Source organism: Hypomesus nipponensis, chromosome 3, assembly GCF_054491055.1.
Source record: "Hypomesus nipponensis isolate SF chromosome 3, ASM5449105v1, whole genome shotgun sequence".
In the NCBI taxonomy this organism is placed as follows: Eukaryota; Metazoa; Chordata; class Actinopteri; order Osmeriformes; family Osmeridae; genus Hypomesus; species Hypomesus nipponensis.
Window position 1 is genome coordinate 17,322,656 of NC_140363.1, and position 20,809 is coordinate 17,343,464.

The window sequence follows — 20,809 nt, forward strand, 5'->3', positions numbered from 1 at the left end:
CGGTGCCTACAGCGCTTGGAAACACTCCAGAGGGATTTGAGGATATTCAGGGATACGAGCCTCTTTGTGCGAGGCACACTGTGCTGAAATGACAAACGAACCTTCAAACTGGATCACCACAAAAAGGTTTCCGTGTTTGGTAGTAGACATACAGAATAGTGACAATTCATCTGTTGAGTGCTAGCGATAACTACGAGCCAGAAATAAAATGGATGTGTAGTGCCAGTTACTAGGCACTGCTCTCAATACTTATGATACTGTTTTTGAAAAAAATATACAGTAAAGTAACAGTATCCAAATATTTATTTGTCAAATTACAAAAAAGGGTCGCTTGACTTACATACAGGTGTTTCAAATTTGACCTAACCACACCTACAAACTGAACATAACTGAATTTTAGCAGCTTAATATCGCACCATGACCGTCTTTAGAATTTCAACAACAGAAATCAACAGAGAACATTATACCTGCAGAAGACGCCCGTAAACGTGTAGAAACATAAAGAAGATTGCCTAGGTTATCCAGTGAAACACTGTGCCCTTAGTGCCCTGGGCAGCTGCCTTGGCAGGGCCCTCTCAGATGTCGAGGAGTGTGACCGGGTGAAGCTGGTACAACACACCTTTAGTCTTCCTTTCTGCCTTCTGAACAATCTCCATCTTATGACTGGGCTCCACCTGCACACAGTAAAAAAAAAAATCAGTTTCACTCTATACGATGGAAGCTACAGGCCTAGCAACTGTTGCAATGGGTGGCCTGATACTAGTGACAGTTAAATGTTTTAGGACAGGGGTTCCCAATCCTGGTCCTCGGGCCTCCCTGCCCTGCATGTTTTAGATGTTTCCTTGTTCCAACACACCTGATTCAAATGAATGGTCGTTAGCAGGTTTCTGCATAACTAGATAACAACCCATTCATTGGAATCAGTTATGTTAGAGCAGGAAAAAAAAACAAAACATGCAGGGCAGGGAGGCCCGAGGACCAGGATTGGGAACCCCTGTTTTAGGAGATTTTTAAAAGAAGATCACAGTGAATGTACAGCCCTGGGTGCTGAGGTGGAGCCAGACTGTACCTGGTTCCACTTCCTGGGAGTCTGCTGGTACACAGGGACAAGGTCCTCCCGAGGGGGCGACTTGGTAAACATCCTGATGCACAATCAAAGATCCACCATGGATATGCTTCAATGGATATCCAGTGTATTTGACAAATGTGTCAAAACTATAGGTGTGTGTGGTGGGATGGTGGGTAACTGATGTGTGTGTACTGTGTGTGTGTGTTTGTGTGGTGGTGCGTACCTGATGAGGCGTTCCCTGCAGTCGTTCTGCAGGTTGCTGATCCGGTCGGGGCCCAGGTGCATGGGGCCGTTGGGTCCCTCACACACCAGGCAGTTAATGGCCGCCCGCAAGGCGTTGATCTGAAAACCAAACAGAACACAGAGCTAACAGTCAGAAAGTTAATGAAAGTTTTTTTCCCTTTATCACACATGATGCGTTATCTTTATCTTTAATCGATGACAGAAACTGGACCTGCCTCGGTTATGTCCTCAACATCGAATTTGACGTCAAACACAATCTCCATGTCGTGTTCAGGAAAGATGGCCTCCTGATAGCGGCTGTTCCACCCCAGACCACAGATGGCGCCAGTGTAACAGGTCCTATCTGCGTCGGTGCTGTAGGAGGAGGACAGGAGGAAGTCAAGAGGACTAGAGACACTTCCCCTGACTATCTGGGCTGGTCTGTGTGTCGGGGAAGCGACTGATACCGCAGCCTGACCGTAGCTCCATCATGGGGGTGAACAGCAGGGTGATGAGGGCAGGGAGGCCATGGATGTGAGGCATCAGGGTGGTCTCCTTCAGGAGAATACATGAGCCTGCACAGGAACACACACACACACACACAGAGAGTCATTCACAGCTACCACCCTTATCTGAATCCCATTCGACTTCTCCAAGTGTGCCAGCACCCCCCTCCTCCCTGGCTGGCCGGGTACCTGAGGGGCTGACCGACACCGACCCTGCCACCAGCATCCTCTGATGGCTGTCCTGGGGGGTCTCGTTCAGGGCCGCGCTGTTCACGCTGTCTTTCTCGATGACCACGGACCTGCGTGGGTGACACATGCGTCAACACTGAGGAGGGTGAGTGTCAGCTCTGGTCAGCGCAGGCGTGGACCGGAACCCGGGGGGGACGCGACCAGGGGAAGGTGCTGACCTGTAGTGGTTGATGTTGCTCAGGCTGTGGAAGTTGACTTTGTGAGGGCTGGCCGGGCCGTGCACACGGGCCTGTGGAGACACAGCAGAAGCACATCTCACCCAACAGCCTCCAGTCAACACCCTCCAGTCAACACCATCCACCCAACACCCTCCAGTCAACACCATCCACCCAACACCATCCACCCAACACCCTCCAGTCAACACCATCCACCCAACACCCTCCAGTCAACACCCTCCAGTCAACACCCTCCAGTCAACACCATCTCACCCAACAGCCTCCAGTCAACACCCTCCAGTCAACACCATCCACCCAACACCCTCCAGTCAACACCATCTCACCCAACACCATCCAGTCAACACCCTCCAGTCAACACCATCCAGTCAACACCATCCAGTCAACAACCACCAGTCAACACGGCCGCTAACAAACACAAACGGTTCTTTTGAAAACGTTAAAACATCGGAAGTTACGTTTTTGACTTGGGTAAAAAATCATAATTTCCTTTGACACCAAGGGTGTGGCGCTAGTTCAGCCACAACAGGAGCGAGAGCACAAAGAAACAAAACGGCCCCAGTGCTCCCCCTGCTGGCTGGATGACAGCCACTAAAAAAGAAACACAATGCCACCTTGTGGTGACCAGTAGTACAGCACATAAACATTATAATCGGGTGCACAAGAGCAGTGGTTCTCAATCCTGGTCCTCAGGACCCTCTGGCCTGCATGTTTGAGATATTTTCCTGCTCCAACACACCTGATTCAAATAAATGGGCCTGATAACGACCCATTAATTTGAATCAGGTGTGTGTGAGAAGGGAAACGTCTAAAACATGCAGGACAGGGGGGTCCCAAGGACCAGGATTGAGAACCACTGCACTCGAGGGGAGGCAGAGTTAAAAAGGTGATCCCGCCCTAGGTGTGGGTTAGGCGCTCCCTGCCTTGGTTCTGGGGGTGGACTGGGAGAAGGACTGCAGCAGGCTGTTGATGAGCTCCCTCTCCTCCTCCTTCTGGGTCTTCCAGGAGCTACTGGTGGAGTTGGGGACAAAGGTGCCCTCCTGGAGGTCCTTGTACAGGGACACCAGCACGTCGTGGCATTGCTGCAGGGAACATGACAAAACAACACATTGTTGTTTCACCTGGGTCCTCATGTTACCCAGGGAGACCAGGCCAAACCACATCTATGTCCTCATGTTACCCAGAGAGACCAGGCCAAACCACATCTATGTCCTCATGTTATCCAGGGAGACCAGGCCAAACCACATCTATGTCCTCATGTTACCCAGAGAGACCAGGCCAAACCACATCTATGTCCTCATGTTATCCAGGGAGACCAGGCCAAACCACATCTATGTCCTCATGTTACCCAGAGAGACCAGGCCAAACCACATCTATGTCCTCATGTTATCCAGGGAGACCAGGCCAAACCACATCTATGTCCTCATGTTACCCAGGGAGACCAGGCCAAACCACATCTATGTCCTCATGTTACCCAGGGAGACCAGGCCAAACCACATCTATGTCCTCATGTTACCCAGGGAGACCAGGCCAAACCACATCTATGTCCTCATGTTATCCAGGGAGACCAGGCCAAACCACATCTATGTCCTCATGTTACCCAGAGAGACCAGGCCAAACCACATCTATGTCTTCATGTTATCCAGGGAGACCAGGCCAAACCACATCTATGTCCTCATGTTACCCAGAGAGACCAGGCCAAACCACATCTATGTCCTCATGTTACCCAGGGAGACCAGGCCAAACCACATCTATGTCCTCATGTTACCCAGGGAGACCAGGCCAAACCACATCTATGTCCTCATGTTACCCAGAGAGACCAGGCCAAACCACATCTATGTCCTCATGTTACCCAGAGAGACCAGGCCAAACCACATCTATGTCCTCATGTTACCCAGGGAGACCAGGCCAAACCACATCTATGTCCTCATGTTACCCAGGGAGACCAGGCCAAACCACATCTATGTCCTCATGTTACCCAGGGAGACCAGGCCAAACCACATCTATGTCCTCATGTTACCCAGGGAGACCAGGCCAAACCACATCTATGTCCTCATGTTACCCAGGGAGACCAGGCCAAACCACAAGGCTTGTACTCCTTATGGCCATTATGTGTCTTCTTTATAGGGTTTAGGTGGAGTTCTACCAGCGTATGTGAAGCTCTCTGTGACACTACTTCTAGAAATGGCTATACGAATACAATCTGATTTAATGTGTTTGATTACAGTAGCCCAACAGCCCGCCTGACTAGTTCTGAGAAGCATGAGGCTGCTGCAGCCTTTCCCAACCCTTGTCCTCACGCCCCCCTGCCCTGGACGTTCTGGGTGTTTCCCTCTTCCAGCACACCTGTCAACAACACGTTCATTTGAATCAGGTGTGTTGAGAGCAGGGAAACATCTAGGACATGCAGGGCAGTGGAGGACCGGGATTCAGAACCACACAGGGCTACTGATGCCGATACTGATAGGGAGTCAGGTGACTGAGCGGTTAGGGAATCGGGCAAGTAATCTAAAGGTTGCCAGTTCGATACCCAGGACCCAGGACCCGGAGGCAAGTAGGGTGAAGTGCCTTGCCCAAGGACACAACATCATTTGGCACGACCGGGAATCAAACCAACAACCTTCTGATTAATAGCCAGACTCCTTAACCGCTCAGCCACCTGACCCCCAGGTGGCTGATGCAGATATGGTTCCAGACACCTTGGACTCGAAGCATTCCTCCGCCTTGAGAGCGTGTCCCTCTTGCACCATAACGTCCAGCACGCTGACGCTGACCGGGTCCGTGTCCGTGCTGATGAGCAGGTCCACGCGCATCACGTCGTGCAGGATGGAGAACAGGGACACCACCAGGGCGCGGCTCTTCACCAGCGTGATGAAGCGGTTGCGGGCGCGGGTGCTCCACTGGTCCCCCAGGATCAGAGACTGGGCGGAGGGGCGCATCCCTGTGATCCGGAACTCCTGGGCCTGGAGGGGGAAGACACGGAGACGGCAGGTAGCGGCACGCGTCTCCTGGGAAGCAATTGTAATGAGGGGAGCGTGGAGGTCAGACTGAGGCTCAGCTGGTACCTGGAAGGGGAGGGCTGTGAGATCAGCAGGCAGCTCTCTCAGACTGCTGCAGGACACCAGAGCAGTGTTGCCAAAGTCCAGGAAGAACACCTGGAAAACAGACAGGTTTTTTACAAATAAACCTACAATCAGAGAGGGCGTGAAGTACACACATCCGTCACTCAAGAAGAAGCACAGATACTCATGTTTAAAAAGACTCGGGTAACAGTTGAAGTACTGACTACACTGTGTGTGTGTGTGTGTCTGTACCTCCACAGAGCTGCCTCGGATGTGCAGCACCTTGGCTCGGTAGTAGAGCTCCTGCTCAAGGCTCTCAGAGAAGGGGGCCAGACACAGCAGGTTGGGGAACACGGACACAGGAACAGGAAGCAGCGCTCTGGCGTTGATCTGGGCCGTCAGGTGACGCTGCTTCTCCATGCTGGCCTCGTCGGCCTGGTAACCCCAGAAGTGCCCCACCTCCACCACCTGCAGGCGGGGTGCAGAACTGCGGGGGTCACGCCTCTGCTAACTGCTTTTCTGTTCACTGTGCTTTTCTGTGTTCACTGTTGTAACTATACTGTACGTATGCATGTCATCTACGTGCTCATGGGTCTCTGTGCAGACTGTGGCAACACATTTCCTTGGAAAAGGACAATAAAGAATAGCTACATCAATCAGTCATCAGTCAATACTATCTATCTGTAGCCCCCCCATCATCCCAGTACTGCGCTGGCCTCAAAAGCCAAGAAGGCCTCGTTTGCATAGAGCCTAAGGTACCACTAACTGTCTGAAGAGGGTGTCACCAGACAGAACAGGCCAGAGGGACTGTTCTAGAAGGGTGTCCCAGGCCCGGCTGACCTCGGTGATGTTTACGATGAAGATGGGGTTGGAGGGGAGCTTGTCTGGGTCGATGCTGCTGCTCAGCACCCCCACCGGGCACACGGAGTGCTTCTGGAAGTCCACGTTCACCCTGCAAACCACCACACGGCTCAGGCACACACACCACCGCCCCCTGAAGACAACGCCTGTTTGGTCTTTGACAGTTTTAATACAAGTTTCATTAAAAGGTCACAGTGGTTTTAGCTGTGTGGGATCCCTTTAAGAGAGGCACACAGCATAACTGAGAGAGGAGTCAGTGAGCTGGATCATTGTGTTAGTGAGTCTACAACAGTGTAATCCCCAACTCCCTGTACAGACAGACATCTCCCTGAGAGAGAGAGAGAGAGAGAGAGAGAGAGACAGAGACAGAGACAGAGACAGAGAGAGAGAGAGAGAGAGAGAGAGAGAGAGAGAGAGAGAGAGAGAGAGAGAGAGAGAGAGAGAGAAATAAGGAGGGGAAAGATGGGAGTGTAGATCGGCCCAAATCTGCCCTCGCAGAGTCTGGGTGCAGGCACTGGAGGGTCAAACAGAGTTCTGACATGTCAGGTTCCATAAGGCTCAGATGAGTGCACTGTGCAGCTTTTGGGGATGAGGAAAGCTGGGAAACAGACAGGACCCCCACATCCTCCCTCTCACAGCCCTCCCCAGACAGGACCCCCACATCCTCCTTCTCACAGCCCTCCCCAGACAGGACCCCCACATCCGCCCTCTCACAGCCCTCCCCAGACAGGACCCCCACATCCTCCCTCTCACAGCCCTCCCCAGACAGGACCCCCACATCCTCCTTCTCACAGCCCTCCCCAGACAGGACCCCCACATCCGCCCTCTCACAGCCCTCCCCAGACAGGACCCCCACATCCGCCCTCTCACAGCCCATCATAGCTTTTTGAAAACGACAAATCTGTCCCCCCCCCCCCCCCCCCCCCTTCCCTCCATACACACATTTTTTACTAAGAAAATGTGCCGTCCACATCCCTCAAGTCATAAAAAATAAACTTCGTCCAACCCACATTTGAAAACCAACCTACGGCTGGTGCGAGGGCACCACACCTACCGTGTGTGTCTCATGTGGAAGATGGACTTCCCCCCGGCGCGCGCCTCCACCTCATCGCTGGGGTGCACCAGCAGTTCCAGGGGCAGCCTCTGTTGGGCCAGCAGCAAGGCCAGGGACACCTCGGGGAGCACCCCAGACCTCCGCGTAGAGCTGCGGTAAAACTCCACAAAGGCTCTGACACACACACACACACACACACACACAACAACCACACACAACCAAGAGATGTCAAGTCTGAGCGGACGGTGCTGGAGCTCTCGAATCAGAAGGCAGGCGGCAGCGTGAGGCGAGTGCTGGGCTGGACGCTGCCGCCTGCCTGGGCTCTGGGTGTGACGTACCTGGAGCCATCGAAGGATATGGCCTTGACCTGGCCACACTGGCGGAACAGAGACTGCAGCTGCTTGTAGTAGAGGAAGCTGTAGGGTGGCAGGTTCCTCACCTGAGGGTAGACCAACGTCAGTGGGTTGACGAGGAACGCCGCCACACACAGAAGGCTAAGATAACTGCATAACGATGTCATATGATGATGGGGGCGATGACATCATAGGTAAAGAATCTTATAAAAGAGGAGAAACCCAAGTCTCTCAATAAAAAAAAAGGGTTGATTGAGATGTTTGTTAGCGAGAGTTAACGGATCATTAGATAATCCCATCCTTGCGAGTCTTTCTAGGGCACAGCATGACGTTGTCTTAACATAGAATCATCATTGTTTGTATACACACTTAATAGGGTTACCATGAAGATATCACATCTCATTATGCTTTTCAGGTGTCTTTACTGATTGCTGCCGAGCCCCGATAGAAAATCCATCCCATCACGTTACCATGACTGTGGTTGTCGGGTCGTTTCCAGCCAGCTCTTTAGAAGCCAGCTCTTCGTCCATTTCTCCTTGCATGAAGTAGTTGGGGTAATAAGCCGCCGCGATGACCACCTGACGTGGAAACAAAGAGGACGGTAAAGGAGAGAAACGCTCTGTACAGACGTGTCAGGTGATATCATACATGAGGGCTGAATCCTGTCATAATATCCCATCTCTAACAGTCTCCTGCCAGGCACACACGTGACGCCCTCTGTGACATTGCTTGTCAAAAGGACAACGGAAAACACAATTGGATGTGACCTGCAGGAGGAACTGTTGCTTGTGGTGGCTGGAGTAGTCCATGTGTGCGGTGCTCTCCACCACGTGCATGTTGAACTGGGACACTCTCTTCTTCAGGTCCTCGTACAGCTCAGCCACCTGTCACTCACAGTCGAGAGAGGTCAGAGGTCACCTGACTGTACAGCTTTTACAGCTGCAGCATGGGTGGAAAAACAAGCCTCCGACATATGTTTCCACTTTATAATAAAGTATGATCTTCATGTTGGCAGTGACAGACAGAGAGGGGAAGGAAGACGTGTCGAAGGCCCAGACCGGATTTGAACCCAGCCGGCGATAAGGCCTCAGACTACACACTTCCTGTGAGCTACCGGGGTGCCCCAGGTTCCTCTTAATCATAATCCACGCGTGAAGCCCAGAGTAGAACCTGTACCTCTCTGATCCTCTTGATCTGGATGCAGTTCTCCTTTCCCCACTGCAGCTCATCCTGCAAGGAGCACACGCACACTCACTTCACATCCACCGCACGCACTGATGACTCATGAGCCTGAATGAACTTTAGAAGCTCCATCACATCTCAGCCACAGGTGAGTTATCCAGGTCTCTCACCTTGGGGTGCCTCAGCTCTCCTTTGCTCCTGGACGTGTGCCAAGCCTGGTGGGAAGACAACACAGGCAGTGTGAACAGCACGTCTCTGCATCATCAGGCGTGTGATCAATAATGGTGCCAGCTTTTGTCTGATATAAATTGCTGTGACCTGTCACCTTAAATGCGTTGACAAAAGCGATGGCATCACTTGGAACACCATGTGCAAAAGACAGTTTGCTCCTGAACATAAGACATGAAAAAAAAGATGAAAATGTGACAGACAGAATAAAAAGATGCCTGCTATACAGATTCCCCGGTTGGCTCTAGGGATGACCCTTAAATGTCTATATCCAGTATGCTCTAGCTCTCACTGTCCACACTGGCCATGTAGACTCACCTGTAACCTGCCAGCTGCTGTAAGGTAGGCATGGCAAAGAAGCTCTTCAGAGAGAGTGAGGCGGCTGAGAGAGAGAAAGACAGAGAGACAGAGTCAGACCTGATTCAAATAAACGGGTCATTACCAGGCTTCTGCAGAGCTTCATGACAACCCGTTTGTTTGAAATCAAGCGTGCCGGAAGAGGGAAAGGGGCTCCTTGAGGACGAGGGCTGCAGACCACTGCCCCCCCCCTGCGTGGTGGACAGACCTATGATGAGACACTCCTCCAGGCAGCCGAAGGCGTGGCCCAGCACAATCAGCTTGCCCAGGTGCAGGTCCAGGGGGAGGTGAGCCAGCACCCGGCCTAAGAAGGTCAGCTCTCCGTCGAAGCATTTCTGATCAGGTCCGTCGCTGCTCACAGACAACGCCCCCATCTGGAGCGGGGGAGACACACAGACACATCCGATACACTCCGTCAAACGGAATTGCCCTACATCCATCACACCTGACACACACACACACATGCTGACAAAGCTAACGCTAGCAGACACAGCCCCTGACGCGGAACTTTGCATCCCGAACGTCTAATGTGAAGTGACTGATGAGAGTCCGCCACTCCACAAAGGTCATTAATAGGGATGCACCCAATCCAGATTTTTGGGGGTTCAGCCGAATAGCGAATCCACTGGTTAAGACTCGTCCGAATCTGAAACCGAATCCTGAATCCTGAATCCTACTCCCATCCTCAGTCCATTAACACAGGTGACACATTAATGAAGTAAACAACGTCCTTTGTACTTTTATACTGTGTAAAAAAAAAAAAAAAAAAAGAATAGGCAACATTATGCCAGGAAGAGAAGTTGGAAAAAATATTTGACAATTACCATGTGCCTATGTTTACCCTATCTCAAGATACAATCAATATCCAAAATATTAGCCTTTTAGATTTCTTTCATTTCTTTCGGATGTTTCATACGCAAACAGCAGATATGTTGTGTAGCTTATTGTTTAGGGATCTTTCCACCACGGAACATGGAGCTCCACTTGAATCACCTTCTTTTGACTGAAAGTTCTGCCAAACAACACTTTTTCTGCTCAAGAGTTCCATTTTCACTTTCTCTCAGCCTACTGCATTGAACAGTCCACCTACGTAAACACCTTCCCGTAATCAAAGGCAGGGTCATTATGTCGACCAGCGTAGTGCAAGCGTAGGGTTCGGATTTGGTGGAAAAAAATTCTAAGGTTCGGCCGAAACCGTACCCTGTCAAAAAGCCCTATATTCGGTCAAATCTGAAGCCGAATCCTGGATTCGGTGCATCCCTAGTAATTAAGACATGATACAAGCAGCACGGCTTGTTTAGTGACGGCTGCAGTGCCTCCATGACGTTGACCATCTACACGTGCGTCTAGGGTCCTGGCATCCCTGCGAGCACCTCTTTGAGCTGAAGCACGGTCCTCTCGATGTCGTCCAGGTTGGGGGGCGACAGGGCGGTGGAGAGCAGGGAGCGCGGGTCGCCCATGTCCAACAGCTTCACCTTCAGCATACTGCTGGCCAGGGGGGCACGCTGGAGACACAACACACGACCCGTGACTGATGTGATGCGCTCCAATGACGGACACGGGATGAAGAAGCTTCGGTCTCTCTTACCAGCATCTCAGGAATGGAGAAGTCTGGGATTTCGTTCTTCCAGAACTCCTTGGACACCAGGCGGTAACAGTAGCCCTTGGACACTCGCCCTGCCCTGCCTGAAAGAGAGAGAGATAGACAGACAGAAAGAGAGAGAGAAGCTCGAAGAGATGATGAGCTACAGAAGGGATCAGATCTAGTGGTGTTAGGTCTGAGGTCAGCTGGACGGGAGGTAAGTGTGGTCCAGTACTACAGTACCTCTGCGCTGGTTGCAGTTGGTCTTGGAGGCCCAAGTGAGGCAGAGGGACTGGTACTTAGTCTCTTTGTCACAGATCAAGTGTCGTGCCAGACAGAAGTCAATCACTACCACCAAACACACACCATGAGGAGAACTAGTTAGCTATGGGCAGGCCACAAGTGGTCGCCAGAGGACTGAAGTCACACAAGTCACAGAAGAGAAGGGATTAAACTCCTACCGTATTTCACATCAGAAACAGTGACTGAGCTTTCTGCAATGTTGGTTGACAGTATGATCTGTGGAGAAGGACGACCAGTCGAGCACAAACACACAAACACACGCTGTCGACAGCCGAAACACAGTTTGAACCGTGAGAACTCTAAACCCGTGCACTCACCTTCCTGTACCCTGGAACGGGAACCAAAAACACGCCGTTCTGCTCTTCCAGAGTCACGGAAGAGTGGAGAGGGTACACCTGCAGTCTGGAACATTCCAATCCAACGTGCTCCGTTACAGACGGTACCAAACACACAATGGAGCAGAACGATGCGATGCTCCCAGGAAGGCACACAGGAAGTCACACAGGACGGCACACAGGAAGTCACACAGGACGGCACACAGGAAGGCACACAGGAAGTCACACAGGAAGTCACACAGGACGGCACACAGGAAGTCACACAGGACAGCAAACAGGAAGTCACACAGGACAGCACACAGGAAGGCACACAGGAAGGCACACAGGAAGTCACACAGGAAGGCACACAGGAAGGCACACAGGACAGCACACAGGACAGCACACAGGACAGCACACAGGACAGCACACAGGACAGAACACAGGACAGAACACAGGACAGCACACAGGACAGCACACAGGACAGCACACAGGAAGTCACACAGGACAGCACACAGGACAGCACACAGGAAGTCACACAGGACAGCACATAGGACAGCACACAGGAAGTCACACAGGACAGCACACAGGAAGTCACAGAGGACAGCACACAGGAAGTCACACAGGACAGCACACAGGAAGTCACACAGGACAGCACACAGGAAGTCACACAGGACAGCACACAGGACAGCACACAGGAAGTCACACAGGACAGCACACAGGACAGCACACAGGACAGCACACAGGAAGGCACACAGGAAGTCACACAGGAAGTCACAAAGGACAGCACACAGGAAGTCACACAGGACAGCACACAGGACAGCACACAGGACAGCACACAGGAAGTCACACAGGAAGTCACACAGGACAGCACACAGGACAGCACACAGGAAGTCACACAGGACAGCACACAGGAAGTCACACAGGACAGCACACAGGAAGTCACAGAGGACAGCACACAGGAAGTCACACAGGACAGCACACAGGAAGTCACACAGGACAGCACACAGGAAGTCACACAGGACAGCACACAGGACAGCACACAGGAAGTCACACAGGACAGCACACAGGACAGCACACAGGACAGCACACAGGACAGCACACAGGAAGGCACACAGGACAGCACACAGGAAGGCACACAGGACAGCACACAGGAAGTCACACAGGACAGCACACAGGACAGCACACAGGAAGTCACACAGGACAGCACACAGGACAGCACACAGGACAGCACACAGGACAGTACACAGGAAGTCACACAGGACAGCACACAGGAAGTCACACAGGACAGCACACAGGACAGCACACAGGACAGCACACAGGACAGCACACAGGACAGCACACAGGACAGCACACAGGACAGCACACAGGACAGCACACAGGAAGTCACACAGGACAGCACACAGGACAGCACACAGGACAGCACACAGGACAGCACACAGGATGTCACACAGGAAGTCACACAGGAAGTCACACAGGAAGTCACACAGGACAGCACCCACCTCTTGCGCGCCAGCTTGGCCAGAGCCTCCTGCATGTAGTGGATCTCAGCCAGGCCCGGCAGGAACACCAGCACGCTGCCGCGCTCCGGCAGAGTCAGGCTCACGCCTCTCTCTGTCCGGCTGCCCACGCAGACACACCGGGCAGGAGGAGAAGAAGAGAGGGATGACAGCTCTGAACCATCGCGTTTTATTGAAACATAACGAGAGATTTGGAAAAGTTTTGAAATTTAAGTTTGGAGTTTTCGGAAACCATTAGATTCCCAACCTCTCATCTTTGGCCTCCATCTCGTCAAATCTCTGGATGAGGCTGACGGCAATATTGTACATCTCCACCGTGATGAGGGGCAAGTCCGGATTAGGGGATTCCACCTGCGACACACACACACAAGATAAGCGGGCGTCATCCAAAAACACAAGTAACATTCTCAATCTCCTCCTTCCCCCTCACCCTGTAGGGGACGAGGCTGTGGATGTCGTCCAGGTAGAAGTCCTCGATGCCAAAGGGGACCCCCTCCACCTCAAACACGTAGGCTGGGTTCATCTGACTGCGGATTGGGGTGCCGAAGTACTCGGCGAACTCCGTGCAGCTGATCGTGGCTGACATGAGGATGATCTATACAGCCCAGCAGAAAAAGAGTAGACTTAAATCTAACTGAATTGTGACAACCTAAGACCCTCAAAAAGGACCAAGAATTATTTTTGAAAAAATGCAAGAAATCTTGTGAGGAGCTACTGAATGAGGGCTCCCCCTTCTGATTGGAGGGTGAGCAGGGATGTGGAGCAGGGATGTGGAGCAGGGAGGTGGTGCAGTGAGGTGGAGCAGGGATGTTTATCAGGGAGGTGGTGCAGTGAGGTGGAGCAGGGATGTTTATCAGGGAGGTGGTGCAGTGAGGTGGAGCAGGGATGTTTATCAGGGAGGTGGTGCAGTGAGGTGGAGCAGGGATGTTTATCAGGGAGGTGGTGCAGTGAGGTGGAGCAGGGAGAGGGCGAGGGTGACGGTACCTTGACGAAGCGAGAGTTGGACCGCAGCAGCATCCTCACCACGAGCAGCAGGAAGTCCAGCTCCTCGGTCCTCTCATGGACCTGGAACACGTTTACCCAGCTCACCACAAGCAGAACCCTTATATTGGTTTTCTACATTGTCCTTAAAGTGTTATGAATTTGTCCATTCCCACACATATATTAAAGCTGGCAATCAGTAAGTATGTTTGTACTTTTAAATATTATACTTTTTGCTTGGCACTGCACCGGCCTCTATGGTGCCCTAGAGCTAACCAGCCCATCATTTCCCTCATATGACATTTGAGTGATGTCATTATCACCTCATCTATGAAGATATGTGAGAACTCAGTGAGGCTCTTGGCCCCTACTAGCTTGTGCAGGAGCACTCCTGTGGTCATGTAGATCAGCCTGGTGTGTTCAGTGGCCATCTTCTCCAGACCAACCTGAAACACACACACAAGACTCAAAGCGTGTACGCAACAGGTACGAACATAAGCAAAGTGTACAATCTCGGAGGAAGGTATAGAAAATAAAATCTATTGAAGACTGAGGAATTACACCTGTGACGTCGACTGCTCTGGTGAACCCCGATCATAATCCAGAGCTGGAGCACAACATGACTCATGTAGGAAACACAACGAGAGCCGTCCAAACCGCCCGAGGAGATGCTCTCAAGTCCTTGAACTCCTTTGTCTCAAACTCTTCCACCATATAACTTTCAATCACTCCAGAGACAAAAAGATAGAGGAGAGGGAGGGAGAGCCGGAAAGAGAGGGAGAAAGAAAAGAGAGAGAGCGAGAACGAGAGCGAGAACGACCAAGAGTGTGAGAGAAGAGAGAGACAGCGAGAGAGAGAGAGACAGCGAGAGAGAGAGAGAGAGAGAGAGAGAGAGAGAGAGAGAGAGAGAGAGAGAGAGAGAGAGAGAGAGAGAGAGAGCATGCAGTGTGAACATCCCCTTCATTTCCCTCAGGCCAGCGACAGACCAGAACTCCTGGATAAAAGCCTCTCTCAGGGCAGGGGTGGGAGGGGAGGGTCCCTGTGAGAGCGGATAATGCCACTGTGCTCTCCACAGGTCCTCAAGGCCTACAGCCCATCAGTTCATCCAGCTGTCCTCAAAAAGACAGGGACGGAGGGCTCTCTAAAACATACACTCGCTCCGACATTAGCCGGATAACAACTCTTCAGTGCCCTAAGCCCTCTGCAAAAGAGATGTGTGCCTCAATCTAACACACCGTAGTTCAGTCATGTATAACGCGTCTTCTTGCCCAAAACTATCTCACTCCTCGCTCACTGTCAAGACTGCCAGCGACATCACCCCGTCCTATAATCTGCAGCAGCAGCAGCAGCAGAGATGTTATATTTAGACGAGTCTGCCTTTTCAAAACGCTCTGCACAATACAAGCAGACAGCCTAGGAGCAGCATGGATGCCTGTCCACCCCACGCCTGCCTTTGAGAGAGAGATGTCAACTTCTTTACAGAAATCCATCAAGGGCAGTCCTCCCACTGGAGATTTAACACCATACTGATCCACATAAACACGGAGAAAAACAAAATGCTGCCATCACACTTCTTACATTTCTTTCCTAAATTCGTCCCCAAAATATCTCCACGTCATGAATAGGACAGGGAACATGCCACATCTAAATACTTCATAAATAAATAAACAGTTTTGGGGGTTTGTTAACGTGTGGAAGTGTGGGTCGTTCACCAACCTGATAGCCCACAATGCTTCCCAGGGTGCACTTGCGCTCTCTGGCGACCCAGCGAGCGATGCTGCTGGCTCCGATCTTCCTGGGCTGGGTGACCACCAGGTTGCAGGGGGTGTTCTTCTGGTTGTAGTAGTCCAGGATGAACTGGGGCAGCAGGGTGGTCTTCCCGCTGCCTGTGGCTCCCCGGATGATCACCACGGGGTTGTTCTCTATCAGAGAGATCAGCTGGAAACACACACACAAACCAGGTCACACGTGCTTATGAACCAGGTGGTTATCAACTGCTGAACATTTGCGAAGAGATCTCTGCTCTGGAACGATGATGACAAAGCAAAAGCCTGTGTGCGTGTGTTTGTGTTTGCATAGAGGGCTTTTACCTCCTGTCGGTTCTTAGTAATAGGCAAGTTAGGGTACTCATAACTGGTTAATGCTGGTCCATCTGCAGAGGGATTAGGAAATGTAACACAGAGACATGCAGACAGAAGCTCACATTCGTCTGTGTTGTTCAGAGAACACATTCTCCTGGTGACGACCACGATTCACAAGTGCGGTAACGGAGAACTCACCACCCGAGACGTGTGCGTTTGCTGCTTTGCTCGTCGGTCCGCCTCGGGAGTCCCGTTTCCTGGGGCAGTCCTGATCCTGGGGGTCCTGTGCAGGGCTGGAGGAAAACAGGCGTAGCAGCAAAACACATTCCAACAGGGCATGCCAGCGAGACACACAAATTGGCTTCTGGGTAAAACGTGTTTCGTTCATGTTCTCTTTTGACATGCTGAACTTTATGAACAGGCACGGTGAAGGCCTGTGACCTAAGTACAAATGTATCTGTGTAAGGATGCATTTTTAAAGGAGAAGGTTCCCCCACTCATATGTGGTCTTTTTGCATGAATGTGGTCATCCAGCTATCTCCACGGCAGCTGATGGGAGCACCGTTTAGTGAGACAGTAATGCAGGCAGAAAACCGTGTTTTTCCTCAACGAGCAGTCGTGCTGGGCATGGAGGGTGGATTTCTCACACTAGCTTTGTCAAAAAGTACCCAGGAAAAACAGTCCTCTGTAAGGCCACCGAGTTTGCTTTTGTCAAGAGTGACTGGACTGAAAATCGCTCTCACTGAATCCGTTCTGTTCAAACAACTCACCCGCTTCTTTCTCTCGAACAAATTAAATGTTCCTCCCAAGTCTCTCATCCCACCCTCCTTTCTTCCTTCCTCTGCCCTCTCTCCCTGGCCGGCCCATCCAGGCCTGGGGCAGCGTGGCAGAGAAAGCAGCCCCAGTCGTGTCTGTCTCTCTCCAGGCGAGAGGAGGACTTTATCAGCTCAGCAGACAGACACACTGTCAGAGCTGGGAGCAGCTCTCTCTCTCTCTCTCTGTCTCTCTCTCTCTCAGATTCCTATGCACAGGCACTGCCTCACACGCAAGCTGAAAAACACACATGCATATGGGCACGCAACCACACACGCACTCCCCACACAAGCGGCGAAGCAGCTGACCTTCCGGCGGAGCGGCGCACAGGAAAGGCGAGGTGAGAAAGGTGACAGCTGAGTCAGAGGGCAGTGTGGGAGCAGCAACTCTACAGGAGACGCTCCACAGGACGGGAGAATTCACAAGAGAGGAGCAGGGCAAGTTACGCCAGCCTGGAGAAGCCAGAGAACCTTTTTTTTCCTCCTATCTCCCAGAAAAAGGATGGCATGATATTGGGATTAGCGCTGCCAGACGACGGAATGGTTTGAGAAGAACCTTTCTTTCTTTCGCTGGGAGGAAAAGAGCCTTGGAGAGGAACGTTCATGAAGGAGGATGTAGTCGAACCAGTGTCTGAGCATCTTAGAGGGAGCCACGAGATGAAGGCTACATGGACTGACACATGGAGAAAGAGAAGCAGAGATTCTACTGTGTAAGAAGTCGATCAGTCTGTCCTTATCAGACCTCTCTCACTTCCTAGGCTCCTCACTGCAGTATTCGGCAGCGGTAAGTAACCAAACCAGAAACTACAAGAACCTTTTTCAGCTTAATTTGTCTTTCAGTTGTTCAACGACTTTTGAAATGTATCGGTTGGAAAACCACAATCAACACAGAGAAATATGGGATTGTGAATTAAAATATAATTATATATGAAGCATAAACAAAAATATGTCCATACAAAAGACGAGGCCTGATGACCTCACAGAAATGAACAGCAGCCGCTGAGTCAGCCAGCGAGCGGTTGGGCATCCAGAGGCAGGGCAGCTTCTCGTTCTGACCTCTGACCCCTACAGCTGGGTCATCGGTCTGAAGCTCAGGTGTGAGGGGCAGAGAGACCCATCAGACTGAGGAGATTACCCCACACTCACACCTGGGGGCATTCTCACATCAGTGGGAAAGCCACCAAAAGCTATCAGAGCTCCTATGAAGGACAGGGAACCGAGGTCAGCTGAGCAACAAGAAGGATTTTACACGCACAACACGACATAACTGATTAGTCAACCTTCACTAAAACATTTTCTCCCCTTTTTGAATTTTTCAATCATTTATTGTTCAAGCTGTGCCTCGTCTGGTTTCCACAGGTCTAATCTAGGTCATGCCCCTGTTCGGCTGGATGAAATGGTCGCGTGCGGAGGGAGATCGGGCCCACGTGGAGAGCGTATCTGTGGCCCCGGGGGCCGCAGCCAGCCGCATGCTGATCAGAGAGCTCCTGTGGCACCTGGAGGAGAAGGAGCGCCTGGCCCGGGAACTGGAGCAGGAGCAGAGGCTGGCCCACAGCGCTCTGGGGCTACGCTGGCTCCAGAACTACCCCCGCTTACGGACCCTGATCCCCCCGTCGGAACACCTCCAACTGGAACGCTTGTGCGCCCAAATCCAGCCTGTTCACACGGCCACCGTTCTCTCCAGGTGAATGGTCGATGATCTAACCCCCCCCCCCCCCCCCACTGACTCCAGTAGCCTTGGCTCTGTTCTGGTGATTGCAGGCCACTAACGCAGAACACCAGGCGAGGCTGACGCTAGGCGAAGCCGACAACACGATGAGGGAGAATATAAGTTGTCCTGGAAGCCATGTTGTGTTACCGTCAGACAAGTAGGCGATGCAGTGTGAACATACCAAGGTGAAGGATATACCCTATGGGGATGAGCACAGGCAGAAACTACCGGGGGGGGGGGAGGGTTGACTGCATCAACACCATCTAACCCCTCCTCTACACATACTGTACAATAGGTATAGGGTTTGTGGCATTTGTAAGGGGGATTATTTTCATTCTCAGAATCAGAATTTGGTTTATTTGCCATGTATGTTATACAAACACAGAATTTAATGTGCAAAACACTACACATATACGAATCTTAAATTAAGTAAAAGCACAAAAGTTTAACTATTTCTAAGAACTAAAAAAATCTAAGAATAAAACAATTTAAATATAAAATAAAATGTATAAAATAAGAATAAGAATGAGCAGCATGAGTGGTCAACATAGTGCAATCAGATACTGAGATAAGGTGACTTATGCATAGTGTAACTGCCATTAGATGGACTTAAAATAGTTAAATAAATGAATTATTGCAGACTTGGAAGGCTGAAAAGGAAAGCAGTCTGTTGAATGTGGTATGATGAAAAAGGCTAGATGATGGCTTTGTAACTCCTTCCACATGGTTGATCATCATGACTGTCACAAAAATCTTCACAGTTCAGTTACACCACCAGGAAAAGTGACAAACTACATCTTCCCAAGAACTTGTCATGCAATCCTCTGGGGATAGGATGTTTGCATAATCACATTTCAAACAACAGTAAACCCAACAAGTTAACATGATTATATGGATACACTCAGCATGACTCATTTCCTTTTAATTATATTTTCTTTGCCATGTACAGAGTCAACTCTGAAAAAGGGTAAAGAGCATAATTGGAACAACCTGACAAAAATAGTCTACTCGATGTCAAGCTTGTTTAACACTGTAAAATGTGAACATGGACCTTCCGAAAAGTGAACTGTCACTTAACTAATTTCATGCCTTCCATACTCAGGTTTCGTGAGGTACTAGCGACCAACAATGTTCTGCCCTGGGAACTGGTCTACGTCTTCAAGCAGGTGCTCAATGACTTCCTAAACAGAGAGGAGGGAGAAGACGACGAGCACTCGCCACAGGCAGCGGTCCGTCAACCGATGGAATCCTGGACCAACCGTTACCAGATGAAACAGGGGTTCGTGACCCCTACTGTGCCAAACTGTGGCGAGCCACCGCGTGAAGAGATCCCCACCATATCTGGCTACGTGGACCGGGCCATGCGGCGCTCAGCTCCATTTGCCCCCCAAAGGGGCTGGAACTTTCCTTACTACTACCCGGCTCCTGTTAAATCGTCCGAGGCATACAGTACAACACTGTAAGAGCGTTTCTAGGCCTAGGTCCTATATGAAACAATCCATTGTTTGAATCATTATGTGATTGCATTACAGCGTTTTTCGCAAGCCACATCTGACCACTATCAAGGGACATGGAATGACTTCTAAAAAAGGAATACGGCATCATTGTGAAATTCATGAATCCTTCCCATTTTCATACATTCAGATAAGGTTACCTGGATACTGCAATAATTAGGTGAATCTTAACATAAGGACAGTAGAGAACTGAAACTATAGGAACGATAGCAACAGATTGTACTACATATTTTCCTTGTAATATGTGATCGATATTTCAATCAATTTAACGTGCAATTGAAATAGTTTCAGTTCATCCGTTAACTAGCAGTAGCTAGCCATCTTTCTGGGGAAAAAATGCGTGATGGCGCGAGGTAGCTAGCAAACACGCAAACACCATTCTTCTTACCTGCTCTGTTTTGATGACTCATCTGTTATTCTAACGTTTGCAAATTGGGTCCCTAATGTGAACCATTCTGTTATTTGTTCTGCCGTTATTGCTTTCATATTTAATGGGTGCTTTTGTACTACTGGTTCCATCTTCCAAGTCTTCCCGATAATCCAAGGCTCGTGTAGGATCCTAAATCAGATAGCCAATTATAGTTCAGCTAATAACGTGTGCACGTGATATACCTGCTGGAAGTTTCCCTGAGGTTCCAATGTGGGCATGGCCAAACTATCTTGTGCTCTGATAAAATA

At 50.7% G+C, this 20,809-nt stretch overlaps 2 protein-coding genes across 3 annotated transcripts; one reads left to right on the forward strand and one right to left on the reverse strand.

Moving 5' to 3' along the window:
* Window positions 1–285: 285 nt before the first annotated feature.
* tdrd9 (tudor domain containing 9) lies at window positions 286–20,735 on the reverse strand. 2 transcript variants are annotated; one of them, XM_084680666.1, is made up of 35 exons: window positions 20,520–20,729; window positions 16,293–16,387; window positions 16,104–16,165; window positions 15,730–15,951; window positions 14,337–14,459; window positions 14,017–14,097; window positions 13,463–13,627; window positions 13,280–13,383; window positions 13,015–13,134; window positions 11,519–11,603; window positions 11,360–11,417; window positions 11,142–11,246; window positions 10,905–11,002; window positions 10,690–10,821; window positions 9,525–9,690; window positions 9,278–9,341; window positions 9,057–9,120; window positions 8,902–8,946; window positions 8,726–8,779; window positions 8,317–8,433; window positions 8,020–8,127; window positions 7,535–7,635; window positions 7,197–7,370; window positions 6,122–6,233; window positions 5,534–5,749; window positions 5,285–5,374; window positions 4,919–5,182; window positions 3,143–3,301; window positions 2,205–2,275; window positions 1,987–2,096; window positions 1,770–1,866; window positions 1,528–1,666; window positions 1,293–1,411; window positions 1,070–1,142; window positions 286–674 (listed from the first exon to the last, which is right to left on the reverse strand). In XM_084680666.1, the coding sequence occupies exons 1-35, from the start codon at window positions 20,648–20,650 to the stop codon at window positions 576–578; spliced, it is 4,023 nt and encodes a 1,340-aa protein (XP_084536792.1). In that variant the 5' UTR covers window positions 20,651–20,729; the 3' UTR covers window positions 286–575. The 2 variants fall into 2 exon arrangements, 1 of the variants encoding a protein (XP_084536792.1); XR_014732106.1 differs by lacking the exon at window positions 286–674 and having other exon boundaries at window positions 1,122–1,142; window positions 1,759–1,866; window positions 20,520–20,735.
* rd3l (RD3 like) lies at window positions 17,953–20,512 on the forward strand. The gene is made up of 2 exons (XM_084680880.1): window positions 17,953–18,590; window positions 19,720–20,512. The coding sequence occupies exons 1-2, from the start codon at window positions 18,280–18,282 to the stop codon at window positions 20,078–20,080; spliced, it is 672 nt and encodes a 223-aa protein (XP_084537006.1). The 5' UTR covers window positions 17,953–18,279; the 3' UTR covers window positions 20,081–20,512.
* Window positions 20,736–20,809: the final 74 nt, after the last annotated feature.